General features: G+C 47.1%; 1 protein-coding gene across 4 annotated transcripts in view; it reads left to right on the forward strand.

Annotated features, from left to right (window-relative positions):
• Epb41l4b (erythrocyte membrane protein band 4.1 like 4B) overlaps positions 1–25,638 on the forward strand; it is a 156,966-nt gene that overhangs the window by 110,524 nt on the left and 20,804 nt on the right. For 2 of the 4 annotated variants that reach the window (XM_085677124.2, XM_085677125.2), the window contains exons 16-22: positions 1,077–1,279; positions 3,595–3,713; positions 9,818–9,943; positions 14,190–14,257; positions 17,101–17,199; positions 20,791–20,977; positions 23,835–23,912. In XM_085677124.2, coding sequence (XP_085533250.2) covers positions 1,077–1,279; positions 3,595–3,713; positions 9,818–9,943; positions 14,190–14,257; positions 17,101–17,199; positions 20,791–20,977; positions 23,835–23,912 — 880 coding nt within the window. The remainder of the gene's footprint in view (positions 1–1,076; positions 1,280–3,594; positions 3,714–9,817; positions 9,944–14,189; positions 14,258–17,100; positions 17,200–20,790; positions 20,978–23,834; positions 23,913–25,638) is intronic. The other 2 variants (XM_048419756.3, XM_085677126.2) reach the window with 1 other exon arrangement.

Genomic DNA, 25,638 nt, shown 5'->3' on the forward strand with positions numbered 1-25,638 from the left:
CGGGGATATAACTACTTTATGTCTGGGAAGGATATCCACAAGAAACTTCAGTTTGCATTCTGATGGCCAAAACTGACTTACTCTTTGGACAATTTGAACATGGTGTCCTGACATGACAGTACTTTATAAATCCATAAAAAGTGTTTTAATTTCAATTGCAGTCAGGAAAAGATAAACATTTAGTTGAAGAAAGTATGTTGAGGTGTTATATTAATAGATTTGCTTTAATAGCAGCACTATCAAGAATTATATCTTTTAAAATGCTTTATTTTTAATTATGTGGGTATTGTGTGCATTTGTGCCCATGAAGGCAGTGCCCGAGGAGCCCAGAAGAAAGCAATGGGTCCTCTGAGCTGGAGTTAGAGGCAGTTGTGAGCATCCAGAAGAGTGCTCCTATCTTTTAGCTTCTGGCTGTTAATGGTCAGGAACAAGTGAGTGTGCCTGGGTCAAACCCTCTAAACAGAATTGTGGGAGGTTCTGGCTAGCCATGATTGAGTTATGGGCCACCCCTGAGGAGAAATGTAAGGGCAGGGACATAAGGAGGACTTTCTGAGCGTGACATGAAGAGAGAAGAGACTCTGGTTTATAACAAAGGGTCATAGTTATTGTTTTTTGTTTGTTTCATCATGCATTTAGAAGATGTCTTTTTCCAAAGAAAATATGCTTATGTGTATGAGAGTTTTGCATGTTTGTTCATCATGTGCACACATTGCCTGTAGAGGCCAGAAGAGGGTATCGGATCCCCTTGAACTGGAGTTACAGATGCTTGTGTGCTGCCTTGTAGGTGCTAGGAATGGAAACCAGGTCCTGTGCAAGACTAGCCAGTGTTCTTACCATGGAACCATCTCTCCAGCCCTGAAAATGGCTTTTTAAAAATGCAAGCTATTTTTTCTCCATTTTTAAGGTTGAAGATGTGAGATTGCTAATGTATACAAATTCCTGCTTTGTTCATCTTCTTTGCACACGGTTTGGCCTGATGCCCTAACTAAGTAGGGGTCTATTTATTGAGCCTCGGGGTTTAAGGTGTTAACAAAATGCTGTCTTGTTCTAAATCCTGACTTTGTTGCCTGCCCCAGCTACCCGCTCTCCTCCCCAGCACTCAGCCCCACAGAAAGGCTGCCTTTCGGCCTCGAGGAGAATGGGGTCACACCGTTCGCCCCCAAAGCTTCGGGGAGGCACCACCATCAGCACCAGCACCACTCCAACTATGGCCTTTCGCTGACCCTGGAGAATAAGGAGGGGCCACTGAGGTCCCCAAACTCCAGCAAGGCCCTCACCAGTGAGTGTGTGGAGGGAGCAGGGTGGGGTGGGGAGGGCCAATGGGGGGCAGGAGTGGGTGGTGTTGCCATGGCTACCGGGTTGGGGCAGCTTGGACTATAGAGCCTGATCCCCAGAGGCAGGGCCGTCTAGAGTTTCCACCCGCACCTTGTACAGAGGACCATTCCTTCCTGCTTCCTAGTTTAGACCTGTGCTGTGCTCTGCGCTGGCTTCCGGGCTCCAGCAGTGGAGAAGAGAAAAGAGGCGAGTCAGACAGTGGCTGGGGTTCCTAGTGCCCTGATGACAGTAAAATCTCCTCTGCCCTTTTGTGACACCTGCTTCCACCAGCAAAGTGGTGTCAGGCGCCCAGCGGGCCTGTGGTGTGAGCCACCCTATAGACGTTAATAATACAGGAAGCGGTCAGGTATGTGATTGGCAGCGCGACTCATTTGGCCTCCTCTGGCTCCTGTAAGAATGGGCTTGCATTTTGTACATTGTTTTCTAGAAGCTCATTTTACTCACCTTGAGGAATTTATCTCTGGCGGACTGAGGCAAAGTAATAGCTCTTTTCGTTTTCTTACTCTATTGACCAGGCTGGCCTTAAACTCACAGGGATCCACCTGCCTCTGCCTCTCAAGTGCTAGGGTTAAAGGGGTGTGCCACCACCATACATGGCCCTTACCTTTAATTTTTATTATTATTTTAGTGTTTGTCTAAATCTGCTTTTTTTAAAAACTAGCATTCAGTATTGGGATTCATTGTGACTTTTTCAAATGTAATTTCTATTTGTTGATCTTCCCCTCCCCCACCCCTTCCTGCCCGCAGGAGCTCCTTAGCCTCATTCCCACTCCTATGCAACACAGTTCTCTTACCCATCCCCTTCAAGAGCGCTGAGGCAAGACCTGTAAGGGGGTGGGGTGTGGCTCTTGTCACCCAGCCCGGGATGCTCTCGGGTTCCTCTGTGAGCAGGAGGGAGTGTGTGCAGTGAGCACCAAGGAATCTTCTAGCCTGGCATGGCATGCAGCTGTGGGCTGCTGAAACAGGTTAAGCTCCTCAGCCCTCATCTTCAGACCACAAGAATCGTTTGACTTTAGCTGAATGGAAGATGGGAAGTCCCGGCCCACTTGGGGGTGTAGAATTCAAACACTGCCCACGCTGCCCTTGCCCACGTTCACCTCAATTTTTGCATGGTGGCAACCGTCATGACTGTCATGGCCTCCTAACAGGATCCCTCCCTCCAAAGCAGCCCCCATTTGGAAGCTGCCAATGTCAGCAGTAAGACACCCCCCACCCCCAAGCCTGGGGCTGGAGAGATGGCTCAGAGGTTAAGAGCCCTGGCTGCTCTTCCAAAGGTCCTGAGTTCAATTCCCAGCAACCACATGGTGGTTCACAACCATCCAAAATGAGATCTGGTGCGCTCTTCCGGCTTGCAGGCAAACAGAACGCTGATTACAGAATAAATAAATTAAAAAAAAAAAAGAGCATGCTCACGTATAGCCCTCCATTGCCTCACCCTGTGGTCCCAGCCGCCCAGACTCTTCCCACACTCCAGCTTCACAGAACCTCTGCCCTTTAACCACGCCCTGTCCTTTGTGCCAGCTCTCCCCTCTGCCTGCAATGCTCTCCTCTCTGCCCTAGTAAACCTCTACGCTCCCTCAAGAGCCTGCTCACGTGTTAGGAGCAGCGATGAGCGTGCTGGTGGTGGGCGTCTCCTCTCTCGTGCCTGTAGCAATGATGAAAGCTCTTAGTGCTTTTATGTGGAACATCCCCCCCCTTACACTAGAATCATTGTCGTATTTGTTTATTTCAACTCCCTAGATGCCAGTTGCTAACAAGCAATAAAGCACAAGCTTTATTGTATAATGAATATTTAATATTTAGCGAATGTTTAATGCATTAATGAATAAATCCAAGCTAGAGAGATGCGTGGTGGCAGACAAAGGCACACGATACAAAGAGCCAGTGGCTCTGATTTTAGAAACATATCGTGATTCTCCAAGGTAGCTTGCTCTGCCTAGCAGCCTGGACACCCATCTTTTCAGCGTGTTTGAAGGCCTTTCCATGTTTAAGGCTTTTTATGAAAATAATCGCACTTAAGAAATACTACAGCAACCCAGCAAGAGAAGAACTTTCTATTTTCATTTGTAAATAGCTCAGAGGCTCAGAGAGGTCAAGTGCCATGCCCAGGGCCACCCAGCTCCCGTTGAGGGAGGAAGGCTGTGAACCCCTGATGTCATATGTTCTTGCGTGACATCAAGCAGGAGGAGCAGGGAAGGAAATGAGTATCTAGCTGTTTTTTCAACCCCCACTGTTCCCTCTCCCATGGCTGTGTTGTAGAACTGAGTCCAGGAGCACCTACCCTGTACAGCGAAGCGGCCGCCCATCTGAAGAAGCTGGAGCTGGAGACGGTGAAGACGGCGGGACCCTGGCCAGCCCTGCACATCAACCTCAACAAGGTGCTGGGCTGGCTCTGCATGGAGGGCACTAGCCTGTAGCAGGGGCCTGCACCTCAGGTGTTTCCATTCCAGCTCCTTGTGTGTATGCGCTTGCATGCATGCTCCTGTGTGTGCAAGTACACGTGTGTGTGTGCATGCTCATGCTTATACAGGTGTCCGTGTGTGTGTGTGTACATACATACACATACTCATGTGTGTATGCATGCATGTGTTCAGGTGCATGTGTGTGTGTGCACACCCGTGTGGAGGTCAGAGGACAATCTCAGGTTTTGCTCCTGGGTGCCGGCCACCTTCATTTTGCAGGCGAGGCCTCTTCCTGGCCTCAGACTCACCAAGTAAGCTCAGCTGGACTCACCAACTCTGACCCCTGGGGCACCGACTTGTCTCTGCTGCCCTCTGGCACTGCCATTTCCAACTTTTCTTTTTTTAAGATTTTTAATTTATGGACGTGTGTGTACCTATGTTGGTCTGCACACGTGTGTGTCTGTGGAGGCGGGAAGAAGGTGTTGGGTCCCCTAGAGCTTGCGTTCCATGCCTAATGCGGGAACCAAATTTTGGTTCTCCACAAGAGCAGCAAGCTGTCTTAACTGGTAAGTCACCCCTCCAGCTCTATTCCCGGCCTTTTCCAGGGTTATGGGCCTTGAACTCAGGTCCTCAGGCGCACGCAGTGCTTTACCTACTGCGCCAGCTTCCCAGCTTCTCCCCTGCAGCCTTCTTGCCCTTTCTGATTAGAGTGTTTGAGGATCAGAGCCCCACTTGCCTTCTTGACGGGGGAGCTGCAGGCGGCAGCAGGTGGCACCCAGCAGCCCCTACGCCCCTTGGATAACTCTGCTTTTCCTTGTGTTTTAACTCTTATTCCGCAGCACGCATGGCTGCTGGCTTTTTTAGGGGCTTACCCAGAATTCCATGGCATCTTAGCTCTTTTGCAAAGGATGTCGCCTGGCAGAGAACTCACAAGCATTGAGTCGCCAGGACCCCGAGGAGACTGGCATGCTCTGCTGTAGGCATGTGCCTAGTTTTTCCCTGGCGCTCGAGCGATCCCTGCCCACCTTTCTGTCCCATTCAGAGAAGTTCACTCTGTGTGTGTGTGTAGGCCAGAGGCCAACTTTGGGTGGTGGCAATCAGGGCCTATCCAGCTTATTTTGAAGTAGGGTGTCTCACTGGCCTGACGCTTGCCTATTAGACTAGACTGACTAACAAGCAAACCCCAGGGATCCTCTTGTCTCTTCCCCTCCAATGGGTAACAACCCACCACAACTGGCTTGCAAAAACAAATCTTGAGACAGTGTGTCATGTTACCAGGGTGTTGGCCTTGAACTTGCTATGTACTCTAGGATGGTCTTGAACTCTGATCCTCCTGCCTATCCCTCCCCATTGCTGGGTTTGCAGGCATGCATCACCATGCCCGATTTATGTGGTGTTGGGAACAGAACCCAAGCGTTTGTGCACACTGAAGAAACAGTCTACGAACTGCGTGATTCTTTATCATTAAGGAAGCATTTTGTGGGCCAGTGAGCTGTCTTAGTGGGTAGAAGCCCACTAAGGCCAGTGGCTTGAGTTCTAGCCCTGTAACTTAGTGAAAGGAGAGAACTTCCCACAAGTTGTCCTCTGACCTCTACACACACAGCTGTTCACACACACGTATAAATAAGTAAATGCAGTAAAATATTGTATTTTAGGAGAAAGCAATTTCTTGCAATAGACCTCCCTGGTAAGTGTGACACTTCAAATGGGATCCACTGGCTTGAATGATTTTTTTTCCCACCTTAAGGATGGAATCACCTCTGATTCTCCTGTGGTCTTTGTAACTTCCTATTCTTTGTCTTTTTTTTAACAATTTAAAAAATTATTTTTTATTTTTATGGAATTGGTGTTTTACCTATGTGTATGCCTATGTAAGGTTGTTGGGTCTCTTGGAACTGGAGTTACAGACAGTTGTGAGCCACCATGTGGGTGTAGGGAATTGAACCTGGGTCCTCTGGAAGAGCAATCAGTGCTCTTAACTGCTGAGCCATCTCTCCAGTCCCTAGGAACTTCCTATTCTTAATTTAATGATTTTTCCCTACCCATTTCCAAATGCTACCCCAAACGATAGCAGGAATTTCAATCTCATCAGATTTCCCATGTGTTAATTAACTGTATCAACAGTTTAAATACACATTTAATTGTTTCCTTATCTCCAGTGACACCCCTGAACAGATGGCCTGTTCCCAGCTATGACACCAATACCCCGTTGTCATTTATTTGTATGTTTTGAAATCTTTAATGTCATATTGGACAGTATAGTCTTTTTCTACAGTTGAAAACTTGACATAAAATATGGTGACTCAAGAAACAAACAACAAAAGCCAGACAACACAGAAGTGCTGGGGCCATGCTCTGAGCTGGAACTGTGGCCTTGTAATCTCCTGTGGAACCATTTTGTGTGTGTGTAGGCATGTTCATGCATTCATGAGAGTGTGGGCTGTCGACCGAGGTTTTCTGTCCCACCTGGTCCTTGTCCTGCCTGGTTCCCGCAGTCGTTAAGTCCCAAAGAAATCACACAGAGGTCTACATTAGTTATAAAATGATAGGTGTAGTAGCTCAGACTTCTTATTAACTCTTATAACTTATATTAGCCCATTATTCTTGTCTCTGTTAGTCACGTGGCTCTGTACCTTATTTGGCGAGGCAGTCACATCTTGCTTCTTCTGTGGCTAGGTCACAATTGCGGAAATGAGCTTTCCTCTTCCCAGAATTCTCCTGTTCTCGTCACCCCGCCTCTACTTCCTGCCTGGTTGTCCTGCCTCTACCTCCTGTCTGGCTACTGGCCGATCAGCATTTATTAAAATCCAATTGACAGGGTATAGATCATTGTCCCACAGCAGTGGGGTGCATGGGTGGGCAAGGAAGTGTGAGTGTGGGGAGGTCAGAGGACAGCCTGTGTGTTGGTTCTCAGGCAGCTTCCGCCTTTGTGGGAGACAGGATCTCTCAATGGCCTGGAACTTCACTACACATGCCAGGCTAGCTGGTTCTGTGGGCTCCCGGGGATCTGCTGGTCTCAACCTCTTTCTTGACTTGCCATCAGTGAGATAACAGAATGTCCCACCCTGCCCAGCTTTCTTTGTGACTCTTGCCCTTGGGGATTCAAATTCAGGTGTGAGGCCAGCACTTTACAGGTGGAGCAATCCCACCCAGCACTAGAGATACCTCCTAAGTAAAACGGCTCACACAAAGATGCACAAAGTTTGCAGTTTCTTGGTGGCCTTCAACGGAGGCGATCCACATGACTGAGCAGTCTTGCTTTCAGCTTTACGGGACAGAAGCAAGCTGGCTTGACTTGTGTGTCCCAAACAGCAGTCTAGGTTGACTGAATTTAAGGGGGAAAATCAATGCTGAATCCTTTTTTTATTTTAGCAGCATTCCATTATTTGAAGCAGGTCTTCATTACTGTCAGAATAACCACTTCCCAGTCAGTCATTGTCACAACCCTCCAATGGGCTCCTAACTAATTAAATTCCTGTTTGCCAACATGCCATCCCCAAATTAAAATCAACTGCAAATATATTTATGAAAAAATTCCATTCAAGTATGAAATAAAAATCTTAATGCAACTGGATTTACAAACACAAAATAAATTACCCTAAACACGCACGGTAAACCTTCAAGATATTAAGTTACATGTAAATTACTTATTTCCCTAAAGGAGGACGCGCCATCCCTTGGGATAGTGAATCCCATGTCATGTGACATTTTCCCAAGCCTAGCATGACAGTTCAGTGCCATTGCTGTCCTCACTTCTCAGGCATACCTGGCTATATTTTCTTTTCTAGCTGTAGAGTCTAGCATAAGAACGCCGTTCATACCTTTTTCTCATTTGAGCATCTTAAAGTTCTTCCAAAGGGGGAGATAGCAGCAGAGAGGTTAGGGGAGCTCATGTGGCTGAGTGGTTGAGAGTTCTGGCTTTGGACTTCATCAGAATCTTCATTCCCGGCCCTTGGCCCTTCTGCTTCCCCCCTATGTGATCCTGAGCAAGTGACTTCCCATGGCCCTGCTTTGTTTTTTCTTATCTACAAACTGGGGGGAAATGATGTTCTACTTTCTCTTCTGATCATGCAAATCTTTCCCTTTGATGGAGGAGAGCTTGGAATTGAACCTGGTATCCTACCAAACTGTATAACCAGCCCAAAGTCATCTGCTTTCTGCCAGAGTGAAGATGGTGAAGGTAGCAGCAACAGAAGCCAGCAAAAGTGGCCTAGCAAGTTGGTTGAGCAGGGAAGACACTGCCGCCAAGCCTACAGTCAGGGTCTGGGTCCCACATGGTGGAAGGAGAGACCTGGCTCTCCAAAGTTGTCTCTGACTCCCCCTCACCCCCACACACTAAATGAATAAATAAAGACTTTACAAAAAAAGAGTTCAAAGATACCTACCTCCAAATAGGATGGACAATGAGACTCCAGTGAGTCATACCCATGAGATACGTGGCCGATGGCTGGCTCATGGTACATTCTTAGTATGCATCAGCTACTGGCATCTTCCTTTATCATCATCACCATCATCATCATGGTAGTCATCGTTATCATCATCCCTGTCACCGTCATTGTCTTCCTCATCATCATTGTGGTTGTCATCATCCTGGTCATTACCATCACGGCCATCGTCATCTATCTATTGTTGATGGTACCCTACAGACACACCCCTGAGATTTTATTTCAGAATGCCTGCCTTTGTCTGTTCGGTACTAAATGAAATGGCTGATGTCTCATCTCTCCCATTTTCTTGTTTATTGGGAGGTTCCTTCTGTTCCTTCCTGGATTCCATGCCCCGTTTCTTTATTAAACACTTTAGCTAGCCACTCGTCCTGTGCTTCCTCTGCGGCTTTCATGATATTCCTACAGTGGATACCAAGATGATCGATGGAACTTTTGGTTTTTCTGAGGCGGCATCTCAGCGTGTGGCCCAAGGTGACCTTGAACTCATCGTCTTCCTGTGTCCACCCCCTGAGTACTGGGATTGTAAACAACTGCCACCATGCTTAACTGCAGTGGGCCTTTTGATTTAGAGAATAGCAATTTCAGGACTTGAGGAAGCAGAGGCTTTTGTAACGTTCCCTTCTTGCCTTGGTGTGTGGTGACTGACCTCCACAGTACCTCCTGAGACAACCGAGTCGGTGTGAGGAGTCATTTCTTATTAAGCACATATCTCTTTTGGTAATAAGTGGGTGTCCCCATAATTGTCTATAGGAGGTGTTTATTGGACCCGGAGTCTGGGTCAAGCACCATATTGTGCTGAGACATGTAATGACCGTGACCTACAGTGTGGTGAGCAATTAGATATTATTTCCCAAAGTGGCACGTATACCATCCAAGATATTTCAGGGCGACATGCAGGGATGACTACATTTTAGTTTAAGCACTGTGTAAATACCATGTCTACTACAACAATAGTCATAAAGCCTTGATATCAAAGGTATTATTCTTCGAACATGATTCAAGTATAAATGTGTAGTTCCAGGAAATCCTCCCTAATTGAGTCAGATCAACTTTAGGGACATAGTCACTTAACACTTGGGAGATGGCAGAAATTGTGAAATTAGTCCTGAAGTCCAAAAATGTGATGCAGGGTCTGGGGGTGGGGCTCCATGATGGAGCATGAAGCCCGGTCACACCTGCTGCATATAAATTAAGTTAATTAAGAGATGCAAATTCCATATTGAGAATCATGGTGTCTGGCAAGATTTACTGAACAAAGACCAGCCAGTATTTTGTGTTCTTTTCCTTGATCCTGCAAATGACTGACTTGTGTCTTGCTATCTCAGAGGTAGCAGTTTGAGGGGACATGGCTCTAGGCTGGCCTGGGCCGGGGAGGAGATGCTGTGGCCTTGGCCTGTCACTGGTTCTTGCTGCCTGATCTTGAACCTTGATGTGATACCTGATATGCCCAGTCCATCCCTCACTAGAGTGGGGTGACGTCGGAAAGTCTCTGCATTGGAAAGCAACAGTATAAAAGGAAGCTTATCAGGACACACGCATCCACGCTTAGAGCCCTGTGGTATTTGCCATTGCGGATATTGGGGGGAGTTTTCCTTTCTGTTCGTTCACAATCGGTTCCCTGCTTTGTCTCAGGCTGAGGAAAAGAAAGTTTCTGAGAAGACCCTTCAGACCCCGCTGCTGCCGTCCCCGGTGGCGGATCACGTGAAGTGTAACATTCTGAAGGCCCAACTGGAGAACGCCTCTCGTGTGAGTGCCCAGGTACGTGGGGCCAATGCTCCTCCAATCTCAATGCCACCCTGGGGGACAATGACACAGCGCCTGTCAGGGGCCAGTATGGAGGCAAGAACCACCTCTTGGGATGGGAGCCTGGATTTTATTATTTTTTTAAAAATTACATTTTATGTCTTTGTGAGGAGGGGTGCAGGGGCCCATGCCGTGAAGTGCTGATGGAAGTCAGAGGGTCACTTTGTGGGAGTCGGCTCTCACCTTCCACCATGTGGGTCCCGGGGATTGAACTCCGGTTGTCAGAGTTGGCAGCGGGCACTTTTACCTGCTCAGCTGTCTCACTGGCTCTAGGAAGCCTGGGTTTTCATGCAAAGAATTCCTAACTGGTGTGGTTATTATTGGTGCAAGCAAATGGAAGACGGAGGAATGGGAGGCAGCGGCTCTCACATGCTAGCTGCATGAGGGCCCTCAGCAGAGCGGCATCCCACCCCTGGGGGTTCAGTTAGTCAGTGTGGGAGCTAGTGATCTGCACGTCTAACCGGCTTCCTGAACTGCGCTTTGAGTCACGCTACTCCAAGGGCCTGGAGGTGGCGTCTCCAGGAAACACTTTCCTTCCCAACAGCTTGGGGAACAAATAGTCTACAAAAAGGACATTCGAGTGCCAAAAGGAAGCGTTCCACACAGGTGAAACGTCGACTCCCGAGGGCAGCTCCCTGTGACCTGCTCTGGTTTCTAACTTTAAGAGGCACATGTGGCTTCGTTGCACACTCTGAGGAGGCGTGGCGGGGGGCATCCTGCCGATTCTGTGTCTGTGATGAACAGGATGACACTAGATCTCCCGGTGCTGCGATACTCTAACCTGACTTAGATGTTCCTGTGGAGGGGTGGGCACCAGAGTTGAAGAAGCCAGGTTGGGGTAATCCAGAACGGGGAGCCGTGAATGCCTCCTCTCTGGCGCCCCCTATTGGCAAAGGAAAATTCGTTTGCTGGTTCTCAGCCCAGGTTCAAGCTGGAGGGGTGAACTTGGGAGATGAGAGAGGATAAGATAATAACTACCATAAACCCATGGCACAGATCACTGGCCCCACAGTGACCACTAATAACACTCTTTCTGCCGCCCTAAATGAGGGGCCCAAGGCAGTGGCACCAGTCACAGACGACATTCAAGGAGAAACTATTGGCTGTCCCTGCCCTGGAAACAGAATATAAGAAGCTATGATTGGGCTGAGAGTATGGCTCACCGGCTACAGGTGCTTGCCACCACCCGCTGAAGGTCTGAGTTCATTCCCCGGGACCCATATAGTTGAATAAGAGAGCCAAGTCTTTAAACTGGTGCTCTGACTTCTCCATGTGTGCCATGACAAGCGTGTTCCTGTGTATGCACACACACACACACGCTCTCACACACAAAGTCATTCAAGAGTTCATGAGAGCAATATGTAAGAACAGACAGGTCATATGAACCTACAATATCTACTTACATTGTACTTACAAAGTACTCAGCAAGTCTTCATTCTCTATTTACATAGTAACAGTCTATATGATTTAAACCCTCCCAGAAGATGTCGTGAGAAAGAAGAGCAAGCCTACAAGGTTTCTTTCGTGTGGAGACTGTCATGTAAACAGGATAGGATGGCATAGACTATGTTGGAAAACCAGTTGGCCTGATTCATTGGTTCTCAACCTTCCTGATGCTGGGACCCTTCAGTACAGTTCCTCGTGCTGTGCTGACCCCCAATCATAAAATTATTTCATTGCTACTTCATAACTGTAATTTTGCCACTCTTATGACTCATAAGGAAATCTGTGTTTTCTGATGGTCTTAGGTGACCCTGTGAAATGGTCCTTCGACTTCTAACAGGTCACGACTCACAGGTTGAGAACCGCTGGCTCTGGTTTGAGTCTTAATCTATTTCTTAGTGATGTTACCTTAAACTTGTTTCCTGCCTTCTTTGAGACTCGTTTGTTTTGTACAGAGAGTGGGGACTAGCTGGATCTGTAGTCCCAGGCACTTGGGAGTTGGAGACAGGAAGGTCTCAAAAGCCCAGGAGCTGGAGACCAGCTTGGGACAACGCAGTACAATTTCTTCTCATGGGGCTGAAGAGACAGCTCAGAGGTTAATTAAAAGTATTTTTCTTTGCAAGCTTGAGGACTGGGATTTGGATGGTATAATCCCATCCACGCCTGTAACCCCAGCACTTATTGGGGTGGAGACAGAAGCTGGGGCTTGCTTGCTACCAGCCTGGTTGTAAGGCTACTAGCTCCAGATTCAGCAAGAGACCCTCAAAGGTAGACAGTAATTAAGGAGGACATGACTCCTTTTTCTAGCCTCTGTACCCTTGTAAACACTCATGCACATCGACCACGCACAGATACCCTTTATACACTCACAAGTTAGAGAAACAAAACAAAACAAACAAAAACAAGGTAAAAGCCACCACCCTAGGCAACTGTGAAGATTAAAGGACACCATGTAGCTCAGATGCAGTGACTGACATTATCTCATAGAAGTACTGATAAGAACAATTACAGACTAAGGTTCGGGAGTGAATTGCTGGGGACACTGAGGGGTGTCGGTGATGGTGGTGATACTTCTTCCATGTTAGTCAGGTTGACTCCTCACCTCCAGTTGAGCAATTTCAGGGCTGTCGGGGTGGCCCACATGGTGCCAATCCGGATGACACCAGCATCTACATGGTAGAAGGGCTTTAGCTCCCCCAGGTTGTCCTTTGGCTTCCACGTGCGTGCTGAGCAAGTGCACACATGAGCACACACACATGTATAAGTGTAATAAAAACATTTTTTTAAAAACTCAGCTATTTCAAGTGTCAGTCACAACTGGTGACCTTAATTGCACCCCCATTGCTGTTTCCATGTATGCCGTTTTGTGCTCTCCCCAAGCAAATGAAACGGGTACGTGTTTCATAGCTTACGGAGTTGGTGCTATGCATATTAGGAAGCTCTGCCATGTTCCCAGGGCTCTCATGCTGCACGAATCCTCTGTGGAGGATTCAGGTTTCTGCTCTCATGAAGACGCACTTTGTGTCAAAAATACTTCACTTTGGAAAGTGTGGAGAAGGAAGGGGGAAAGACCCAAAGGAAAGAAAAATAGAGAGATAGAGGAAGGGTCTTAAATCAGTGGAAGAGAGAGGCGGGTGTGAGATCAGTAATTCCCGTAATGCTGGCCCTGGTGGATGTTACTGATCCCTCTAGAATGACGCAGAGCCACCCCACAGCTCCCTTCAAAGCAGCATATGAGCCTCTTAGCGATTCCAAGAAGCCCTGCAGGGAAGAAACCTGCCTTATTTTCTGTCACCCTCATGCCATGGACCACTTTGTAAATGGCTCCCACTGACCTCCACAGAAGCAGTGTTCTCAGGAACACCAGAGCCTACCATAGGAATCCCTGGTTTGGTGTGGTTTGAGAATTTGGGGGCGTAAGGTGTTGGTATGCAGCCCAGTATCCTGCCAGGGGCTGAGCACCAGTTCCCTGTGGGGTCCCTGTGGGCTCAGGTATATGGAAAGGAAGCCAGTCGTGCTGACGGATGCTGACTGATGCTGCCTCTGGAAAAGATTGACAGGAGACGGGGCTGCATCCATCTCTGGACAGCTGCAGCAGGCTAAGAAGGCAGTACCCTCCAAGTCAGTCTCCTTGGCATCTTTGGCCAACACCTAGTCAGAGCATGCGGGCCGTGGGCTGGTCATCTCCCCCACGGACTGCCGACGTACAGAGGCCAAGCATGCGGGCCGTGGGCTGGTCATCTCCCCCGCGGACTGCCGGTGTGCATATTATTCAGCTGGCAGTGTGGGTGTCCCTTCCTCTCTGTCATTCTCAGAAACTCACCAGAGGGAGGAAGAGAAGACTTGCATCAAAATCAAATGACATCATCCCTTCCGGATTTGTTCCTTGAATGTACAGGATTCCAAGAGCCTTTTAAAGCTGTCCCTGTAAATGTAGCCCAGTCTTGTTCTTCATACACAGAGTGGCATTAGGGATTGAACTGCGGGGTTGCTTTTCCCACACCATCCCCTTCTCATTCAGGAAGGAGCTGACACATAGCAAGTGCTCAATAAAAGTATGACTGCCAGGACTGACTGCATTGAACGATCGCTTCTCAGTCCGCAGCGTGAATGTTGTTGTTTGCTAGCTAACTAGAGTAAGTCTGAATTACCTCTGTGGTTCTTCCCAGCTCTCCAACCCTTCAAATGCAGAGGACCCGAAAGCATTTTTAAACACGCCGAGCTATGTTACAGATGACTGATTTGTTTTCTTTCACAGATTGGAAAAGAGGAGCCCACCTTTGTAAATATCAATAAGAAATCAACTCTTCAGGACACGAACGTAAGGTCTGTGACTTCGTGTTTGAATGGGGGAATGCTGCTGCGTCCTCCCGTTATACTGGAAGTACGGCTCCTGGGGAAACTGGGTGACGAGAGCAGAGAGGGACAGCAGAGCAGAGAGAATAGGGGCCCGAGGAAACCAGTTTAAAGACTTCCTTTAAGCCTAGGGAATGTGACTTAGTCCCAGATGGACATTGCGGCCTGCGGTGCTAGCAAACAGCTCAGCCTCCTTGAGTGGTTTCTGCAGCTTACAGAGCTGACCTTCCAGCGAAGATGCTCAAAAGCTCAGGCTTAGAGTGGAGTCATCCTCGGCAACACGGGAAAGAGAACCCTTCCCAGTGGCTTCTGCTCGCTGCTCTTCCCTGGGCCTGTCATTTCTGTGCGTCGTCAGAACTGGGACCACTTCCGTTGGTTTGCTGTTGCTGTCAGCCACTGTCTCCCCATGCCATGCCCCAGGGGAGATCCCCCTCTTAGCACAAGTGACTGACAGCTGGTCATCATAGCCGTCCTTTCGCCGTCCTGGTGGTCTATCATCACCTGCTCCTCAGAGGGCTCCCGTCGGTGCTCCTCAAACGTACAGTGGATTCTCCTATTGAAAATCCTAGGTTCTGGCTGGGGAGGTTAACTCCGTAGTGCAGAGCCTGCCTAGTATGCTCAAGGCTCTGGTTTCCATCCTCAATAACCTAAACCAGATAAAACAAACAGTAGACTCCTGAGTCCCACCCCTTCTTGAGAGTCTGTGTGTTGGTGGATGGGAGTAGAAATGGTGGAGGGGAGGGGATGGGAAAAAGCATTTTAGTGAACGCCTGGGTGTCGTGCGAGATGTTACACTTGATGCTCAAAGCAAAAGCTAACATTTTTCTATGTTGTCTTATGACTTCTGACTGTATTCTCATCCAAGTTTGTCATCCTCCAAGGACAGGGATACATTCCTTCCTGGACTTTTTGGGGACTTAATTCAGGCTGGGGGGTCAGCTGAGTTGGAGAATTCTTTTCTGTCATGTACAAGGGCCTGAGTTCCATCCCCAGCGGTAGATAGAGCAAACCAACCAAACAATGGTTTTTCCCCATCCTACCCACTGTCCTCCCCTCATCTGACTCCAGACTTGGAGAACAGCATTATTATCTGTCTCCTACCCAAGCTTGAAACTCAAGAGTCCTTGACCCCACCCACCCACTTCTTCCCTTGCCTGATTGGTCATCATGATCCATCAATTTGAGTTACATATTATCTCCAAAAATATGTTCAGGATCTTAATCCCTATCCTTCCCAATAAGAAGCTTTCTCATTGGACTATCTTTGCATGCCAGCCCCCAAATAATGACTCGGAGATTTATTATTGATTATGAAAGCTTAGCCTTCGCTTAGTCTTTTTTCTACTAGCTCTTACAACATAAATCAACTCATATTTTATTAATCTGCATTCTACCCGTGACTTTTACCTCTCTCCCATTCCGTGTGTCCGTCCAGCTCGTTCTGTATCTCAATGATGTTCCCTTTTCCTCTCTCTGCCAGGAAGTCCTGCCTCTATTTCCTGCCTAGCTATTGGCTGCTCAACAATTTATTTTACCAATCATAGAAACCCATCTTTACACAGTGTAAAGGTATTTCACAATGCCTCCCTACCCATCACTGTCTCTTATTGTAGATCATTAATACCCTGGCTCTCCTGCCAGTACACTCTTGGCTCTGAGGACATTTTTTCAACATTTGTCAATGCTAACTTGATAATGCCACTCCTCAGACTAAAACCTTTAGCTACTGTCATTGCCTTTGGAGTAAACTCAGCCTGAATTTCCTCCTGACAGCCTCCTCCCTGCTTTCCTTCTGGTCCCTACCCCTTGCCCTCCTGCTGGAACCTCTTCTATGTCAGGGTGGTGGGGATGGTACCCTGCATTCAGCCAGGCTTCCACTCTGTCTCACATTGATGATCTTCCCTGCATCAGGCTAGAAGATATGGTCGTTTTAGGAACAGTGTATGGCTACCTTGCAGTTCTGGTCTAAGGAACCATGAGTTCAGCACATTGACTTATTCATTCTTTCCTGTGTTATTCAACAAGCATTTCCTAGTCACTGGCTACAAAGATACCACATAAGCAGACAATGAATAGAAGAGAAAATAGACATGCAGAAGTGTCCATTGATCTGTCAGGGGTCTCTTGTTTGGGGCCTCAACTTGTTTCGATGACTCTTTGGTGTTAGAAGGTAATTACTGTTTTTTTTAAATACGAAATTAGTTATGACCATAAGAATATATTAAAGACTTTTCTTAAAATCACCTCTTTGAGTCTAGGAAGATGACTTAAATTGATTAAAAGGCCCCATTGTCAAGTCTTACAAATTCAGTTTAATCCTCTCACTTAAAATATATTTTGTATATAGTATTTACTGTTGGCTGTAGCTTTATTATGTACTGTAGTTACAGCCCTTGTGAGCTATTAGACTCAGTAACATGACTACCAGATATTGGAAGCTAAAGCTGTGTTAGATACGGGTTTTTCTTCATTCATTTCACAGCAAGACCTGGCTATGAACCAACCCCTCATACTGAGGTTGGGGCTTTGGAGGCAAGGCAGTTCTATTTGGTACCTCATCCAGTTATATGTAGTTCCCCACTTGCTACGGTCTCATCTCTATAATTTTTGCTTGTCTATTTGATTTTGGGCTTTTCTGCATTTGTAGTATAATGTCAATTATTAAGTAGACCAGAAAGTCAAGAGTAGTTGGATTTCTAAGACCATCAGAATCAGTAAACTGTCTATTAACTGAGAAACAGGTCAGAAGACTAATACAAGAGCATTAACCTTTGTTGTTGTTGTTGTTTTGTTTTGCTTTGCTTTGTTTCCAGAAGCCCCATTCCTATCCGTGTGGAAACAGCCCAGCCAACTGTGGAGAAGCCAGAAATCAAGCCTCCCCGAGTGAGGAAGTTAACAAGACAATACAGTTTGTGAGTTCTACGCTTGTATACCCCCTCCCCCATTATACATGAACATTTAGTGACAGCCCTGCTCCGGGCACCCTCTCCGATGGCCATTCCCCAGACTTTGTCTGATTCCCATTTAGGTTGTAATAGAACCAGAGTTTTTCTTCATGAAAACATCACACAGGGGTCACCCTTGTCCTCATTGACTGTGGCATAGTAAACTGTTCCCAGCATTCCATGCTGGCCTCCTCCCAGTTAGAGGACTGGGAGTCTGGCAGAGCCTCTCTGGGCTTCTCTGTTGGGGTCTCCCGCAAGGCTACAGATTGTCCCTTAGGGTCTTGTTCACCTCTGAGGATTCCTTTATGTGCTTGCTATCAGAATCCATAGCCAAGGAGGCTGTTGGACCCAGGTTACCCTGAGCTTACAGTCTTGAAAGGTTTCTCTGTTAAAGCGTGAGAGAGAATGCCAGCGAGAGGAAGGTTAGTCTTGCATAGCCTCATCGCAGCAAAGACATCCTGTTGTTTTCGCCATGTTCTGTTTATTGGAAACACCTTGTTAGGCCCAGCTCACACTCTAGAGGAGGATTGCATGGGTGAATGGTTACCTTAGTAATTACCAGAGGCCATAAGAGAAGTTGCCTTGGCATCCCCTGGCTTGATAGTAAAATGCTTAGCATGATCGGTCGATAGAGCCAGAGAGAAGCAAGGGGCCACATATGATGTTAGGACCTACCTAGTTTCCTTCCACTTAATCCAGACGAATTCTCTTGGCTGCTGTCCCAAGCATTGTTGGGTACAACAGAGTGGCTCGGGTGATCCCCATCTCCCATCTCACCTCGTTGTTTCATAATGTACAAGGGGCAAAGATGGCCTTGTAAATCTCAGCTTGAACAAGACTCAGCCGCAGGTTGGAGTACTGATTGCAATGGAGTTCCCATATTTGGCCCCAGCTGTGGCTCAGCCCCGACCCCTGGGTGTGGTGTTTCTTAGAGAGCTGCAGAGGCATCTCCAGGCATGGTGGAAAATGTGGGCAGGCTAGGGCTCCTGAGATTCTAGATAACATTCAGGCCCCTTTGTAGCTCTGGGATCTTGAGAGATGAACACTTTGAACCAGCCTTTCTTTCTCTTCCATTTGTGTGTATGTGTGTGTGTTGTATGTATACATGCATGTTTGCATGTGTGTAGGCACACGTGTGTGCATGTGCACCTGCATGTATTTAGAGGACAAAGGTTGATATCAGGAATCCACCTTATTCACTGAGGCAAAGTCAAACCCAAAGCTCACTGACATGGTTAGTTGGTAACCAGCATGCATGAGGGCCCCTATCTATGCTTTCGGAGACTGCCAGACCCACCAAACATTTATGTGGGTTTCTAGAGATCAAGATTCTGGTCCTCAGGCTTGGATTGCAAATGCTTTAACGCTGAGCTGTGTCTTCGGTCCTGTTTTCACCTCTCCTGTTCTTCCATTCATTTCCTTCACAGTATTGGAGACCTCGCCAGTGCAAAGCGGGTGCTTACCACGGGGGCTACACCTCTAGTCCATTTTTCCTGTTTTGTTTTGAGGCAGGCCTCCCTGCATTGCCCAGACAGACTTTGAACTTCTGACCTTCCTGTCTCAGCCCCCTGAGTAGCTGGGATTACAGGTCTGTGACACCGGATCTGGCTTCAAGGGAGCTCATTCATACACATCCAAGGGATTTTGTGAGGGGTCTGGCCAAAGACTGTAGGGATCCAGGATGCAGAGGGAAGTTGGGGTCCAGTGCCAGAGGCCATCCCCAAACAGCCAGCAGAGATGTGCCATTAGCTCCTTGTGGGAAGGTAAAGGGGCAGCTCAAGGGGACTTCAGAGCAACCACGTGCCCCCTCCCCAGCCCTGATGGAAAGTTAGGGACATGTAGCAGCAGTGCTTCTAGAAGAGCCAGATAATTACACCTCTAAGGATCCCTGGGGAGCATATTAAACCACAAACATCTTACCCCAGGACAAGGCTGGCAGGGTTCGCCTTTTCTTTCACTTTTTAGAATTCAAAATGTTATTACCACCCATTTGGGATATTAAATAATGACTGACTATAGGTAGCCTGCAAGGATATAAAATTTCACCTAATCACTAAATTGGCCGTTGTTAAAAAAAAAAAAATTCCTTTCCCCTTTGCATGTCTGCATTCAGAAAAAAATAAAAGAGTTCCAAGGCAAAGATATTCTCCATGGAAATCTGTTACAATGTTTGAAAGCCAGGTATGGTGGCACATGACTGCAATCTCAGTATCAGGGAGGCAGCAGTGGGAAGACCAGGAGTTTGAGCTAGCCTGGGCTGCATTGGTAAAGCAGCAACCAAGTTTTATGAATTTATCATGAATTACCTCAGAAGCTGAAGTAAAGTTGGAGGCTTACTGAATTTTAAATGTTTCTTTATATGCTATAAGTTCTTAATATGCTATAAGTTCTAAGGCAAAAAAAAATTTTTTTTTAATTTAGGAGGGGGCTGGAGAGATGGTTCAGTAGTTGAAAGCACTTGCTACCTTTGGACCCCCAGTGAAGTGACTCACAACTGCCTGTCATTCCAGCTCCAGGGGATCTGATGCCCTCTGCTGGTCACTGAGGGTAGCTGCACACACATGGTGCATATACATACACAGAGAAACAAAACATTTTTTAAAAAATCTTTTTAGAAAGAAAGATTTGGAGTTTTTCCTATTTTAGGCACTGTGGGTTGACTTCCTACTATAAGAAATGAGCTAGGTTTTTTAAAAATGGCTTTTTATGTAAAAAACAAATAGTGATTCTGTTTTTAGGGTGAGAGCGCTTTTACATAAGGTTAAAAAAATATTCACCCCCCTCTTCTGTGTCACTCATTTTATGACTAACTTTTTAAAAAACAAGGTAAAAACCAGGCAAGGCTGACAGCTCCAGTACATGCTGTGCTTGCAGAGGTCTGGGTACCAGCGTCCATATCATGTAGCCCACGACGGCCTGTGGCTGCAGCCGTGGGAGGATCTGATACTTCGGGCCTCCATTGACACATGCATGTATCCGCACACATACACCTGAATAAAAATCATAACTAATAAAAAAATCTTTAAAAATTAAAATAAGGGCTAGAGAGATGTTCATGAGATGAGATGGTTCATGAGCACACAACTAAGAAACTATGGTCTGGACATGTAATGGAACATTTCTCAACATAAAAGGCCAAGGCATTTTGATGTATAGCACAGTGTTGCTGGACTTTGACAACATCACATGCTTCCATGAGGCTTCGGGAAGAGGCAAGCTCGTGGAGACATGGACAGGGTTGGGGAATATATAGTAGGGTGGCTACGCAACTGGGGATGTATGTCATGTTGTGGAATTGTTTGTTTATAAGTGGCTCACATCATAAATACCATGTTTTGTGTGGTTTGTCACGATTACACACACACACACACACACACACACACACACACACACACACACACTGGCTTTTGGCCTTGTATCTTATCTTGTAAGCTTGCAATTGAGTGAGCATCGATTTAGAGAGCCACGGCCTCCCACCTTGGCCTCTTCTCCCTCCCTTCCCCGGCCCTCTCACAGCCTGTGTATTATTGTAATGAGCAGAGCTATATGTGCTTTTAGTAACCGCAGTGATGAAGATGACCTCCCTCCAGACCTGGCGGAGGCAGTGGGAGCCACCACAGCCACAACCACAAACACCACGATGTCTGCCACTCAAGCCTCAGTGCCGCTGGCGTCCCCCCAAATCCAGAAAGTCAGCTCGCCTCAGAAGTCAGAAGTCAAGAGCCCACTGTCTCCAGGGGCCAAGGTATGGGAAAGAGCCTGAGGCATAATACACACTTAGTGTATGAATGGCACTCAGCTTGAGCATTTGAGTTTTGCCTAAAAGATGCATGCATCCATGTATTCAAAAGCAGTAAAACCAGGCTGATGGCTTAGCTCGGTTAGTAGAGTTAAAGCCATATATTTGATCCCCAGCACAGGTAGACCAGTCACAATGGCACATACCCATAATCCCAACTCGGGGCGAAGGCAGAATCAGAAGTTCTGGATCATACTTCACTCTATAGTGAGTTTGAGGTTAATGAGAGAGACCTGTCTTTTTAAAAAAAAGCAAAGCCGGTTTAAAATGAGATTAAGGTTGGTTCCAAGGCAAAAGAGTTGATAGTTAAGAATAAAAGGAGCAGCTGGGCAGTGATGCCACACACCTTTAATCCCAGCACTGGGGGAGACAGAGGCAGGCGGATCTCTGTCAGTTCGAGGCCAGCCTGGCCTATAAAGTGAGTTCCAGGACAGTCAGAGCCGTTATACAAAGAAACCCTGTCTTAAACAAACAAACTACTTAATTAATTTAAAAAAAGAACAAAATATATGACAACTATTTATGAGGGACATTATATGGTATAAAACTAAAAGCTTGCACTGTGCCTTAGGGCGTGTTTAAGAGATTCTTGGGGGTAATGTTGTTTTATATCTCTATGTGACGCTGGATGACTTTAAAGTCAGGTATGGAGGCCTACGTCTTTAGTCTCAGCATTTGGAAAGCAGAAGCAGGTGGATCTCTTCGTGTTCAAGGCCTGCCTGGTCTCCTTAGTGAGTTCTGGGACAGCCTTCCGTGGCTACATAATGAGACCCTGTCCTGAAAACAAACAAACAAATAACAAACAAAATTCCATTTTAAGAACTGGTGAGATAGCTCAGTAACTAAAGGTGCTTGACACCAAGTCTGGTGACCTGAATTTGATTCCCAAGACCTACATGGGGTAAGGAGAGAGCTGACTCCGCAGTCCTCTTGCCTCCACACCCGCACTGTGGCATATGTGTGTGTGTGTGTGTGTGTGTGTGTGTGTATGCATGTGCACACACATACAACAAATAAATGTAACTTCAAAAGATAAAATATGTTTTAAACCATCTTAAAATATAATAAAAGTCGGGGGCTGGAGTGATGGCTCAGAGGTTAAGAGCCCTGGCTGCTCTTCCAGAGAGAGATTCTGAGTTCAAGTTCCAACCACCACATGGTGGCTCACAACCATCTGCAGTGAGATCTGGCGCTCTCTTCTGGCCTGCAGGTGTACATGCAGGAAGAGCATTGTGTACATAATAAATAAATAAATCTTTAAAAAATGTAATAAAAGTCAAGGGAAGAGCAGTGCCCCCCCATCCCCACTCTATGATGGATGATTTGGAGAAATAAAAATATAGATCTGTTTGCATCCATATCTTATATTGGATACAATGTGTTAATAGTTTGGAAATGAGAAATACCACTCTGTCAGTTTGCAGTTTCATGAAAATGCTGGTGGCAGAGACCTTTCATGAAACATTCTTGTGTTTCTGTGTGACTCTGTCATCGGTCACTCTTTGGGGATTGGTTCAAATACAACTGAATCCGTTCCTGTCCAAGTACATGCTGAGCCGGAGATGGCTGTGGTCCATGCGACTTCCTGAGGAAAGATGCGAACAGGGAGCAGGTGCCCTGGCAGCAAGATGGGAGCTCCAGGGGACTCAAGCTCCCCGATTCACACACCAGTCAGAGCTCCCTAAAGGGCAGTCTCTTTGAAAGCCCATTTCCCATGAGCCTTAGCTTCCCCTCGTCCTGAAGATAAGGTCAGCAACAATGCTCAGATCGGCATGGAAACCTTGCTGGGCCTCGTGACGGCCACTGGATGCCTGAGGCTTGTGCAGCTCCCAGTCTCTAAACAGCAATGTTCCAGGTCCATATACCGTATGAACGAGGTCCATCTTTCCCAAGGTCATTTCCACATATGTCTAAAATAGGCACAAGAATGTGACGGGACCCTTCAGAGTTGACTAATGCAGACCTAGGCTCTCTGGCATTCTATGCAATGAATCTTGGAATCTTTTTTGAGTTTTGTTTTGTTGACGTAGAGTTTTGCTACATAACTGGCTGGCCGAGTACTTACTCTCTAGCTCAGGATGGGCCTTGAACCCACGGGAAATCTTCTGCCCTAGCCTCCCGCATGCTAGGATTAGAGATGTGAGCCACCATACCGGTTTCACTGCCTGGAATCTGGACTCTTCTTACAGTGTGTCAAATGGGAGACAGGTTCCTTTCCTGTATCCCACCGCTGCTTGAAGACCAGGCTGCAGTATTGCAGAGGAGAATGTGCAGGGGGAGGGGGGAGGCAACCATATCCTCTTGAAAGCTCCAGGGCTCCCTCTCCTGGCCGTCTCTCTAGTTTAGGACCCTGATGTCAAATTGATGGGCTGTGAGTTGTGTTTTGCACTTCTTCAATGGGCCTAGAATCTACCCAGGCAGCTAAGACCCCAAGTCAGGACAAAACATTTCCTTGAACAGTCTTCAGAGGTTCTAGCGACCCTCCTCAGGCATCCTTCCTACTGTTATGCCGCTGGTCAATTTAGCTCCTTCAGGTCGCCTGACTCTCCATGAAGGATGACTTCTTCGTTCTATTTAAGTAGTCTACGAATTCTGTGAAGCATTTCCCCAAAAACCAATAATAATAATAAAAAAAGACTCAAAGAACTTAAGGAAAGTAGTTTGCAGCTTTTGCAGATTGAAAGTTGGGGTTCAGCCCGGCTGTTTTGTATGCTGCCGAGGGAGAGGAGTAGCCGCTTCCCTTTTCGTGAGCCCTGTTGTCTGCTCTGGGCATTGCTAACTGGGGATGTTTCTGCCTTCACAGAGTCCTTCTGACCACGGAGGCACCTTTACCTTGGGGCCAGGTGACCTGCTGATGGATTTCACAGAAGCCACTCCTCTGGTAAAGTTCTTATTTTTCTAAAAGTGGAAAAACCACAGCCCGTAGACATGTCTGGCAGTGGGAGAATGGAGAGGTGGACTCTCATTGCTGCTGGAGGGCTTTCCTTTATCCTGGAAGCTCTCACAAAGGGTCAGACACCAGGGCCCCCATTAACGTTTGGGGCCTTTGATGAAGGGGTGCTCCTTCTCCTCAAAGGGTGGCCGCAGGGGTCCTGCCTGTGCCTGCCCGCTGCTTCTCAAGTGTAACAGGGCTCCGCCATGCTTGGGTCTCAGCTTCCTGGCTTCCCAGGTTGTGCCCTGCATGCCCGCCCATCTCGTGCTGTTGCTTTTGGCAATCCATCTGGTCTGAAACACTGGCTCAAGGCTCTTCGCTGGCTTTCCAGACCCCTTATGCCTTATCATCATCTTTCCCGTATACAGGTCTTCCGTTAGGGATAGTGGCCCTCGTGGGATTTCTGCAGGTGAGAAGCCCTTTTTAGAGGACAGAGCACCAAAGGAGTCAGGCAGGCAAGTTCTTACTTTAGTATCTGGCCACTCTCACACACACACAACCATTTTGTGTTTTGTTTTGTTTTGAGACAAGGTCCCATGTAGCCCAGGCTGACTTTGAACTTGCCGTGTAGCCAGAGATAACCTTGAACTTTCTCCAATCCTCGTCCCTCTAATTTCTGAGTCTGGAATACCAGCTGTCTTAGTTAGGGTTTATATTGTTGTGAAGAGACACCATGACCACGACAACTCTTATCAAGGCAAATATTTAATTGGGGTGGCTCACTTACAGTTCAGAGGTTTAATCCATTCTCATTGTGGCTGGAAGCAAGGCAGCAGGCAGGCAGACGTGCTAGAGAAAGAGCTGAGAGTCTTACATCTTGACTCATAGGCAACAGGAAGTGGTCTGAGACACTGGGTGTTGCTTGATCATAAGTGAGACCTCAAAGCCTGCTCCCCAGTGGCATGTTTCCTCTAACAACACCACATCTATTCCAACAAAGTCACACTTGCTAATAATGCCACTCCCTTCTGGGGCCATTTTTTCTTCAGCCCACCATATCAACTGTGTACCACCATGCCTGGTTTATGCAGTGCTGAGACTTGAACCCAGAATTTCCTGAGCACCCTGCAAGCATCTGCCAGCTGAGCTGCATCTTCAGCTTTCTGCTCCCCCTTTAAGAATCTTGTCATTGGATAGTATCGTGTCTTCCCTAAACCAGGGATAGCAGGATGTCATTGTTTGTCACAGAAGTGTTCTCAGAAGAGGAAGAGGGAAGGAGGGAGGGAAACACACACACACACACACACACCGAGACAGAGAGAGAGAGAGAGAGAGAGAGAAGCACATCGAGACTAGAGGGCAACACAAATATTTGTAAAGTATTAGATAATACAGGAAAACTTGGAAATAACTTTTGGCTAGGCTCAGTTTGATATCTCAATAAAGCTGAGCATAAATCATGGTCCACTTTGGGCTGGTCATAAGTCACCATTTGGGCTATGAAGTAAAATAGGAACTAAGTCAGTACCTATCTCCTGAGAGCTTTGGACTTAGTTATGCGATAGCTCCAGGTTAGAGGGCAGCTTGATAAATAGAGGGTGGCCAGGTTGATAAATGGCCAAACACCATGCAAGAGCTGTATAGACGATGCCTAGGGAGAGGCCAGAACGAAGAGTCCTTGGGCATCAACTTGCAAAGGAAGGACTCTTCAGCAGGCTTCCGGGAGAGTCTGGGT

Source organism: Myodes glareolus, chromosome 16, assembly GCF_982192425.1.
Source record: "Myodes glareolus chromosome 16, mMyoGla1.1, whole genome shotgun sequence".
NCBI classification, from domain to species: domain Eukaryota; kingdom Metazoa; phylum Chordata; class Mammalia; order Rodentia; family Cricetidae; genus Myodes; species Myodes glareolus.